Below are 10,045 nucleotides of genomic sequence, written 5' to 3'. Positions count from 1 at the left end.
TAATATATATATATATATATATATATATATATATATATATATATATATATATATATATATATATATATATATAATATCATAATACACAAGGTAAAAATTTTCATCCGACTCAGAACGAAGATGGTTTTCCTTGAATACAAATTGATTTTTACCACACCCAAGCTACTAGTTTAATAGCAATAACAACATTGAAAGATTTCATTAAAGAAAAAAGAAAAGAGCATCGAAATAATTTATGCTATGCTCCTATACATACAACTAAAATTGAGGTTTACGCATGACATAATCACCAATGGGAAAGATGGAATCCGCTATTGATATATTCCCAAACAAGGCCCATAATATGGTAGATTTTCAACCAGTTGTTAAGTTATCAAACCAAATCTTAAAACATTACGAGGAACCCAACCTACCATGTTAGTCATTCTCTTAAAATCAAATAAAAAATGCATATGTTGATTGGAATTATATTTTGCTTAGATTGGTAAAGTTTTCCTCTTCATTTGTAACAACAAAAAGCTTGATTGGTATAAAGAACTAATTATAGTTACCGTGGATTATAATTTATTGGGTAATATGAAATGTATTACATATATCTCATTTTGAAATTATTATAAAATTTCCATTTCATACATCAAAGATAGGTACTGAGATTATGATGAACAGAGCAATTATGTAGAAATTATATACCCAAATTAGTTCAGTCACCAAACAATCCTTAGGAAAAATACTCGCAGCAATCATGATTAAAGCCTGATTACGATCAATATTCAGCAGAATATAGCAGAAAAATTAGTTGAAAATTGCTTTGCATCCATTATCATGAAACTAGCTAGCTAGATGTTTTCTGGTTTCGTTTTCACAGCTCTTGGATGATGGTCTTTTTACTTGAACAAAAGTAAAATCTCATTAAATAAAATAGGTGCACAATAGATAAAAGCTAATCAGTACATAAGACAAAAGTCAAAATACATAATAGCTTTACAAAGTATAATAAAATTAGAACAACCACCTTAAACTTGAAAGTGAAAAATAAATACCAACAGAACTATTAAGAAAAAGAATCGCCTAAATCTAAGATAATAATAGACAAGCTAAAGTTTAGGATCTACACTATCATTCTTTGGAAAAATGGACCAATCAGATATTTGATTACTGAATAGCTCGAACTAAAATGTCATTACCTTCTCTGAAAACTGATAAAGAACATACACACATCAGCATAACCAATAATAGAAAAAGATATCACTTGAATTCGGAGTAAAACCCAACCAAAAGTCCTTCAAATGTTGTGTGATTTACCATTTGGAATTTTGTACTTTACACTAGTAATATATCAAGTAAAAGGAAAATTCTATTCCGGTACACATAAGTATATTTATATATATATATATATACCCTTGATTAGTGCTGGTGAATGGCCGATTAAACTAACACCATGCACTTGGTCTAACAAGTTTCGTGCAGAAAGTGATTTTTTTTCCATTCATATTTCAAGTTTCTAACTCTTATCTTCAATAGGATATGAAACTTGAAACTTTGGCTCCCGACCACCAGTTCTACGCCTCATATGGTAACTGAAATGAACCCAAATATCCCACAAGAAATGGCATATCCATCCGCCCAAATAAAATGGACCCAAAATTGCTAAATCATCAGATATTTTTACTGGTCCCTTTGAACAACTCTTTTCTCACTTCCAATTCCATCGTCAGCATTCAGTACCATCAGTCTCTACAATTTCAAAAAATAAAAGTCAATTACCACTATCTATACGTCCCTCTCCAAAAACATTAGTTAAACTTAATGTTCTGCAACAACGCAATTCTTGATTGGTTGGGCAGGCTCAAACTAATGCTGGGTAATTTCCTGCCAAATCTGTCAACCCAATCTTTATTGCTGACATGTTGCTAACTTGGCAGCAGTTAAGTCCTTACTCTAACACACAACAGTCCACCTGTAATAATCCTCCCCTATCATTCTCATTTCAGAAGCACCAACACAGCATAAACGAGAACAGAGGCTTAAGGGCTTTACTGTTAAAACAATAATGGCGGGTACATCTTTATCTTCTTCGAACCTAATCTTCACTCAAGACAAACTCTCATGGAAACTCTCTCTTTCCTCCTTCCCTCCTTTACCGACCACTCCCTTCAACCGCCGCCAAACCAGAAGCTCACAGAAATTCCTAGTCTTGGCTACCTTGATGGATGCAAAGCCCACAGTCCTTGTCGCCGAAAAACTCGGAGAGGCTGGCCTTGACCTTCTCAAATCATTCGCTAACGTTGACTGCTCTTACAACCTTAGCCCAGAGGAATTATGCACTAAAATCTCACTCTGTGACGCGTTGATTGTGAGAAGTGGAACTAAGGTTACTCGAGAAGTGTTTGAACGGTCTGGCGGCAGACTTAAGGTTGTTGGCCGTGCTGGTGTTGGAATAGATAATGTTGATTTGTCTGCAGCAACGGAACATGGATGTTTGGTTGTAAATGCGCCTACAGCGAATACAATTGCAGCTGCGGAGCATGGGATTGCATTGCTTACTGCTATGGCAAGAAATATAGCACAAGCTGATGCGTCTCTTAAATCTGGTTCGTGTTTAAAGTTTCGTTCAGGCATTTATACGAGCAGTTAGTGTGCTTTGTGAAACCTGATTTAATTTTGATATTTTTATATAAATTCAATAATGATGATTCAGGCAAGTGGCAGAGAAGCAAATATGTAGGAGTGTCCCTTGTAGGGAAAACGCTAGCTGTAATAGGGTTTGGAAAGGTCGGATCAGAAGTTGCTAGGCGTGCCAAAGGCCTTGGAATGCATGTAATTGCGCATGATCCTTATGCACCTGCTGACCGGGCACGTGCAATTGGCGTGGAGTTGGCAAGCTTTGAAGAAGCTATATCATTGGCAGATTTTGTCTCCTTGCATATGCCACTTACTCCTGCTACATCAAAAATGTTTAATGATGATACTTTTTCGAAGATGAAGAAAGGTGTCCGAATCGTTAATGTTGCACGTGGGGGTGTTATCGATGAGGATGCTCTAGTTAGGGCTCTGGATTCTGGGATTGTTAGTCAGGTTCTGGTCTTATGGGACAATTTTGACTATACTAATTTCCTTATTCTAAAGGATAATTTTTATTTAAATATTTATCTATTTAGTATTTGTGCAGGCTGCTCTTGATGTCTTTACAGAGGAGCCTCCACCACAAGGTAGCAAGTTGGTGCTGCATGAAAATGTGATTGCGACCCCTCATCTTGGTGCTAGCACTACAGAGGCTCAGGTGTGCTGGGCCACTTATTTTTTTATAGACTATATAGTACAAGGTGTCTTACTTACCTGTGCTAATTTATGATCTTGCTTTTATGGTGCTGGAAATTAAACAGGAGGGTGTGGCCATTGAAGTATCAGAAGCTGTCATTGGGGCCCTGAAGGGGGAGCTTGCTGCCACTGCAGTGAATGCACCCATGGTTCCTGCTGAGGTATGAGTCCTTTATTGTCTTCAACACCTACCTTTTCGTCGCTGCATTTAACATTTCATGCATTTCATCTTTACGATGGTAATTTGGAAATAGTCCCTAAATCATCAGTTACTGTTGAAGTTAACTAATTTAATCAAATTTCTTGAAATTGTTATACAATGGAAAATGACAATGTGTACATGATAAGTAGATGAGGTTCTTTAGCTCTTTATGGTTCTGGTAATGGAGTAAATGAGGAGTTGTTTCATGTTTATTTACAAGTGTAAAGTAGTCACTGAATATCAACATTCTCGATTTTTCTTTTTCCCGTTTTGGCAGGTTCTTTCAGAACTCGCAGCATCTGTTGTTCTTGCAGAAAAACTTGGAAGGCTGGCTGTGCAACTAGTTTCAGGCGGAAGTGGTGTGCAATCAGTGAAGGTGACTTATGCTTCTTCTAGAGATCCAGACGATCTTGATACGCGACTGCTTCGAGCCATGATCATCAAGGGTTTAGTTGAGCCTATCTCTGATGTTTCTGTGAACTTGGTGAACTCCGACTTCACTGCTAAACAGAGAGGAATAAAGATAATAGAAGAGAGAATCGTGTTGGATGGTTCACTTGAAAATCCGCTTGAGTATATCCAGGTTCAAATTGCTAATGTAGAGTCTAAATTTGGCACTGCAATTTCCGAGTCTGGTGAGATTAAAGTGGAGGGAAGAGTGAAAGAGGGGAAGCCCCATCTTACAATGGTAGGATCATTCGGTGTTGATGTAAGCCTGGAAGGCAGCCTCATATTGTGCAGGCAGATTGATCAACCCGGTATGATTGGCAAAGTTGGCAGCATTCTAGGTGAGGAGAATGTAAACGTGAGTTTCATGACTGTTGGGCGGATTGCTCCAAGAAAACAGGCGGTTATGACTATTGGCGTGGATGAGGAGCCCAACAAGGAAGCACTGAAGAGAATTGGGGAAATACCATTAGTTGAAGAATTTGTTTTCCTCAAGTTATAGTAATACAGCCAATTTCCACATTCCTCAAGTTCTTTCATTTCCATTTTGGGATACTCCTTTGTAGTTAATACAAGATTGATTGTGTTTTATGTTCAATATTTGTCTCTTGGGCATGTCAGGTGTTCTTAGTCTATGCTGTATTCTTACATCTCCTTAGGTGCCAAAGTATTCCATTGGTAGTTGGTCGTTATATTGTCCGAGTGTTTTGAGCGGTTTAGTTTGTTACAAATCTCTGTTGTATGCTTCTCACGAATCTAGGGCTTTTTTACTCGGCTGATAATCCTGATTCGGCCTAAGAAGTGATTTTGAACCTAAGTTTTGACCTCAGGCCTAATAAGAGGTGATAAGCGGTTCAAATACTTCAATTTTAATTGATTTTGAGATCATAAATGGTCACGTGTCCACCTGACTGACCCTCTCATAAAATGAAGCAAATCAGAAGCAGCCACCACATAGATACGTGTCTTAACCTGCTACTACCAGCCCAAAAGCAAATGTATTGTATTTATGGATGAATGATCAAGCTATCCTATATTCCTTGACTTCAAAAGAGCAAAGGTTGCAATTTTTCTCGATAAGCTTCCGGTGTCTGAAACACTAGCAACATGAACACACAAGTATTGAACTGTTCGACTTTCTAAATTTTTCTACATGCAGAATGATTTAAATTGAATATTTTTTGATTGTGTTTGGCAGGGAACTGAAAGGGTAAACGAAGAAGGTGCAATAGAAACCACGGTGGATACAATTGATTACCGAACACCAGCAGGAGCAGACGAACCCAGGAAGGAAAATGTTGGGGTTGTTCACCTTAAACGCAACAAGGAGGAGGATTCTGGTGTCTTGGCTAGAACAGCTGCTGCAGTGACAAATACGATCGAGTCTGCTAAGGATGCCATCGTCGGCAAGAGCAAGGACGACACCACCAAATGAACTCTCCTGAGTAGTAGATGATGCGAGTATGTTTCTTATATGCGTGCGTGTATAATATTGTCAGCTTTAAAAACACAGAATAAAAGTTTTGTTTCCTTGGAGAGTTTTGGTCTCGGTTTGAGATATTATGGTCATCTTGAGATGACAGAATCAAATTGAAGCACTTGCCAAAAGACAACTCTTTGAATGTTCTATGAGGTGATTTTTTCTGCGATATAAAACCTGAAACATGCGACACTAAGCACCATTTTCTTCTTTGCGACTCCACTACCAAATTAAGAATAGACGAGCAACTGATATTTTTAGTACAATAATTTAAGGTACCTGGGCTCTAGAGTATCACAAGTGGTCGATGAATTAATTTTAGGCACTTGATCCCACGGCAAAATAGAAGTACTACTGATTAGTAATGTGGCCTGTCGGAGAATTTAGTACTGTATCGTACTGTTAGGTTCAGAGTTGAAGTTATATTTATCTTGTAAAATTTGATAATTTAAACCTTTTAATCCTAATCACTGCAACTAATTTTATTGAGCTTCTACTGAATTGGTAGATGGAGAGGGTAGTAGTTACCAAACATCACACAATACTAAAGCGAAAATGGAAAACACAGAGCTAATTCCAAATGCCAACTTCCATGAATCCATCTTCAGTAGCGCATCCTCTAAACATACCATTGGAATTAAACCTACAAGCCACTTCCCCATTTCTGGACACAGCTATCAACCCTGCGTACCCTTCATCTAGCCTTTCATTTATCACAAAATCTACAGCCTCTTGCAGTCTCAACCCCTTGTACTCCATTACAGCCGCTACATCACGCGCTAGTGTCCCTCGGATAATGGCCTCGCCTTCCCCTGTACATGAAACTCCACAAACATCACAAGCGTAGGTTCCAGCCCCAATCAGGGGCGAGTCACCGATGCGGCCGGTCTTTTTGTTCATTAGTCCGCCTGTTGATGTGGCTGCAGCGCATCTGCCCTGGCTGTCCACCACCACACAGCCTACAGTCTCAGGCGCATACACGCTGATTGGGAGACCATTCATTTGCAAAGGGGTGTCCATAGCGGCAGCAGCCCCTGCACTGCAGGTCTCAATTGGAATCCTGTAATCGAACTGGATCCGTACAAAAGAAGCAAATTAAAATGGAATCCGCCGGATTTCTATCGTTTGAAAATATTAGGAAAATTAAAGAGTTAGTTCTACTTACCAAGATGGAGTTCGCTTCCTTGGCTAATTTCAACATTCCCATGTTTTCTTGGGTGATAAAGTATTCATTGGTCACCAACTCAACACCCTGTTCAACGGGAAAGTAATGTGAACAGTCTATTTTCATTATTATTTTTGTAATTTCTTTTTGTGTGAAAATCATACTGCTAAAATTTGACACGTGTCTTTTAATAAGAACAGTCTGTAATTTATTTTCATTATTATTACTCTATCCCTAATAAAAAAATAATCCTCTTCTAGTTTACATGTGGTTTAACAAATGTAATTGTTTACAATTAATGTCATCGACTTTTATTATTATTTTCCAGCTTATTCTAATTAAACTTTTTATAGAAGTTTGACAAATCTGAAGTTAAAATCTGTTTTCTTTTTGTTTATGACAATATCTATTGTGAAATGTATTTTTAATAATTATTTATCAGATTAATAATTAAAAAAGTATAATTTAGTAAAATGGAGGGAGTAATTATTATCTGTGTTAATCAGGTTAGTAACTATATTATGACACGTGGAGAATAGGGAAGCAAAAATATTTCTGTAGCAGTTGATAACCATGTCAATAACTTGAAATTAGTGGTATTCAAGTGGTTTGTGAATTTTAGATATAGTGGTAATGGAGTGGTTTGTACCCTTAATAAGAAAAGAATGGAGTTGATTTGCTTAGTAGTGTTTTACACTTGCCAAAAATGACTCCAAGTAACTCATGTATTACACACTCAAAATAGGAAATCATTTTCTTTCAAATAAATAAAAGAAGTGTATGGAGGAGTTGGATCAAACCTGTTGCTTGGCGAATTCTTCTGCGCCAGAAAAGGCCAGATACGAATGGGGAGACTTCTCCATAACAAGTCTGGCAAGGGAAATAGGGTTTTTAACAGTGGTCACACCTGATACGGCGCCGCATCTTCTCTTTGGCCCATCCATGATGCTGGCTTCCATTTCTACCGTTCCTTTCTCTGTTAAGGCGGATCCACGGCCTGAATTAAACAAAGGATCCGTTTCTAGTTCTCTCACCTAAACGAAAGCAACCAAAAGAAAATTAATAAGAAAAGTAATGATTTTTCACGAGAATGCGAGAGAAGAACAGAAGGTCTACGTAAGTCGGTCAAGAAAAAGTACGTTAAGAAGAAAAAGATCATGATTTTTCTTTTCCTCACGCCAGTTCGTTTTCAAGAAAATATAAGAATTGCGAATTGAGGACCTGGCATCCATTGCAGTTAAAAGGTTTGAACTATATATTAAGTTGTCAAGGTTTGGTTAAAAATTCAATATTTTCTATGAAGGAAAAAGACTCGTACGAACAAATGCAATAAGAAGAAATGCAAGAGACGTACAACGAGTTCAACGACATCAATGGCAGGGAGATTAGAGCGAAGAGCAGAGATGCCAAGATTGAGGCAGCGAGCGAGGAGTTGTTTAGCCTCCTCTTGTCTCTGTGGTGGGAGATTAGGGTCCACACCAGCGCCTCCATGCACCGCGATTGCCCATTTTCCCATCTCTCTCTATTTCTCTGGCTTGCTTTGGTGTTTGTATGTGTTTGAATGTGTTTGTATGTGTTTGAATGTGTTTGTTTTCTCTCTGGTTTCAGATGGGAGTTAATTGCCACTATATATATATATATATATATATAGGAGTTTTGCGGACACCAGATGTCTCTGAGTTGGATTTGAATACGTTTTAGTTTTCATTAAATAAAAATAAATAAATAAAACTTGAAGGAAAACAAAATCAGTTTTGGGTACGCACAGATGGCTGTGTGTATGTCTGTCCTTCTCTGCCCACTTGTTGCGGTTTTGTGTTTTCAAGTTTGACACCATTTTTTCCAATTGCGTTCTTTTTCTCGTTTTACAACGCTAAATTTACGGTCCTACCCTTTCTATTTTCACTTCGACAAAATGAAAGTTCTTTTTTTGCCTTAATCCATGGCGAGTAACTAGCACAAGCGAACAATATTAATATTCTAAGATTGAGTCCTTTCTTCGGTAAAAACAATTTGTGTAATATATATACCTCTTAAAATTAATATAATTTATTATATAATATTTCTATTAAGTAATAAAATTATTAATTTGACAATCTTTTGCTGAAAAATATTATATCTATATAATATCATTATATATTTTCACATATTTAAGAAAAGATTATCATTCTAATTTAATTTTATATATTTATTGTTTTGTACGTACCAATATACTTAAAATATATATTTCTAATAATAAAAGAAATCTTAATAATAATACATATTTCAAACTAAAAATTTGAATTATATATCTAATTGAATGGCCGGAGTGCATCAAGCAGTGTCTTTTTAACATTTGCGAAACTTTTGAGAGAGTCTAATTTCAAGATTAAATTAGTTGAAGGATATGGACGATGATGCCAACTCCCGCTTCAAGATGATTATTTTATTAATTCGTGCAATAATGTCCAAATTGAATTCTTGATATAAAAATCAGAGAAACATTAATATTTAGTGTGATTTTGTCAGGTAAGTTGCTAAATGTGTAAACAAGAATTAAGAAAAGGGGAAGAACCCAATCAATCTCAAATATATAAATACGGTTCCGCTCTTATGATAATATTGTTTTATCCTTCCCAAGCTAACCCTTTTTTTTTTTTTCTTTTGAAGAACATGTTTTTATGAGGTATTCACTACTCAAAAATCTATAAGAGAGAATATAAAACTTGAGATTTCTTTTTGTTAGAACCTTAAGAATCTGCTATAATTTAGCTGGCTTTCTTTATATGTATATGGATAGATGTACCAGCAATGTCTTACATAAATTTTACAAAGAGTTTCCGCCTTTTCTCTTCCTCATATGTTTAGCAATTAGCAAAGCCACTTGCTGCATTACTAATAGTGTTTTGGCTTAAAGAAAAAAGAAACGGCACAAAAAGAGGAAAAGATTACGGCGGCCTCTAACTTATATTAGGGCAGCTGGTAGGAGGCTGGCCAAAATCATAAAATAAGATGGGACTAGGTCCCATAGAGGCAGATTATTTGCGTTAGGATTTTGATTATAATCATTAGAAAAAATACTTGTGATAATTAGAAAAGAAATACTTAAGTGATAAGAACTTTGATTATTAATTAGATCTGCTTAAAATGATGAGTAAGCAACGAGGTAGCCATTGGATTTGCATAGACCTATTCAAATAGTCAAGATAATGAAGAAACATCAATTCATCAACAGCTAAGAATAAGCCGTCGCAGTGTCCTCTAAATTCCTTTCTTACTTCTTTCATTAGCTCTCGTCCTCTTACAATTCATTACATATTATGGTGCTATTCCTATCATGAAGCTTAGTTGAATTTATTTTTCATATTTAATTTTTTAAAATATTCAAAAATTATATTAGTATTTATAAATTCTTAAACAAAATAAATAAGTGAAATTGATTCGCATAAAAATC

The 10,045-nt window shown here is 36.1% G+C and overlaps 3 protein-coding genes across 3 annotated transcripts; 2 read left to right on the top strand and 1 right to left on the bottom strand.

The window, feature by feature from the left end:
• The first annotated feature begins 1,529 nt into the window (after positions 1-1,529).
• Positions 1,530-4,565, top strand: LOC8288553 (D-3-phosphoglycerate dehydrogenase 3, chloroplastic). The gene is made up of 5 exons (XM_002510112.4): positions 1,530-2,591; positions 2,699-3,075; positions 3,170-3,280; positions 3,384-3,479; positions 3,798-4,565. The coding sequence occupies exons 1-5, from the start codon at positions 2,051-2,053 to the stop codon at positions 4,467-4,469; spliced, it is 1,797 nt and encodes a 598-aa protein (XP_002510158.1). The 5' UTR covers positions 1,530-2,050; the 3' UTR covers positions 4,470-4,565.
• Positions 4,566-4,927: 362 nt separating this feature from the next.
• On the top strand, positions 4,928-5,505 carry LOC8288554. Its single transcript, XM_002510113.3, has 2 exons — positions 4,928-5,086; positions 5,166-5,505. Exons 1-2 carry the CDS (start codon positions 5,075-5,077, stop codon positions 5,400-5,402), a joined length of 249 nt encoding a protein of 82 aa, XP_002510159.1. The 5' UTR covers positions 4,928-5,074; the 3' UTR covers positions 5,403-5,505.
• Positions 5,506-5,894: 389 nt separating this feature from the next.
• Positions 5,895-8,237, bottom strand: LOC8288555 (probable isoaspartyl peptidase/L-asparaginase 2). The gene is made up of 4 exons (XM_002510114.4): positions 7,967-8,237; positions 7,413-7,646; positions 6,613-6,699; positions 5,895-6,518 (listed from the first exon to the last, which is right to left on the bottom strand). Exons 1-4 carry the CDS (start codon positions 8,126-8,128, stop codon positions 6,018-6,020), a joined length of 984 nt encoding a protein of 327 aa, XP_002510160.1. The 5' UTR covers positions 8,129-8,237; the 3' UTR covers positions 5,895-6,017.
• Positions 8,238-10,045: the final 1,808 nt, after the last annotated feature.

The sequence above is a fragment of the Ricinus communis genome, chromosome 2, assembly GCF_019578655.1.
Source record: "Ricinus communis isolate WT05 ecotype wild-type chromosome 2, ASM1957865v1, whole genome shotgun sequence".
In the NCBI taxonomy this organism is placed as follows: domain Eukaryota; kingdom Viridiplantae; phylum Streptophyta; class Magnoliopsida; order Malpighiales; family Euphorbiaceae; genus Ricinus; species Ricinus communis.
This window is presented reverse-complemented; position numbering and strand designations above follow the sequence as displayed.

Bases quoted from the DNA above. Each gene is read 5' to 3' on its own strand.
- LOC8288553 (XM_002510112.4), top strand. From the start codon at position 2,051: ATGGCGGGTACATCTTTATCTTCTTCGAACCTAATCTTCACTCAAGAC. The intron at 3,281-3,383 runs GTGTGCTGGGCC...GAAATTAAACAG, and splicing joins CTAGCACTACAGAGGCTCAG to GAGGGTGTGGCCATTGAAGT. The intron at 3,480-3,797 runs GTATGAGTCCTT...CCGTTTTGGCAG, and splicing joins CACCCATGGTTCCTGCTGAG to GTTCTTTCAGAACTCGCAGC.
- LOC8288555 (XM_002510114.4), bottom strand. From the start codon at position 8,128: ATGGGAAAATGGGCAATCGCGGTGCATGGAGGCGCTGGTGTGGACCCT. The intron at 6,700-7,412 runs GTTTGATCCAAC...CCCGTTGAACAG, and splicing joins AAGAATTCGCCAAGCAACAG to GGTGTTGAGTTGGTGACCAA. The intron at 6,519-6,612 runs GTAAGTAGAACT...GTACGGATCCAG, and splicing joins AGGAAGCGAACTCCATCTTG to TTCGATTACAGGATTCCAAT.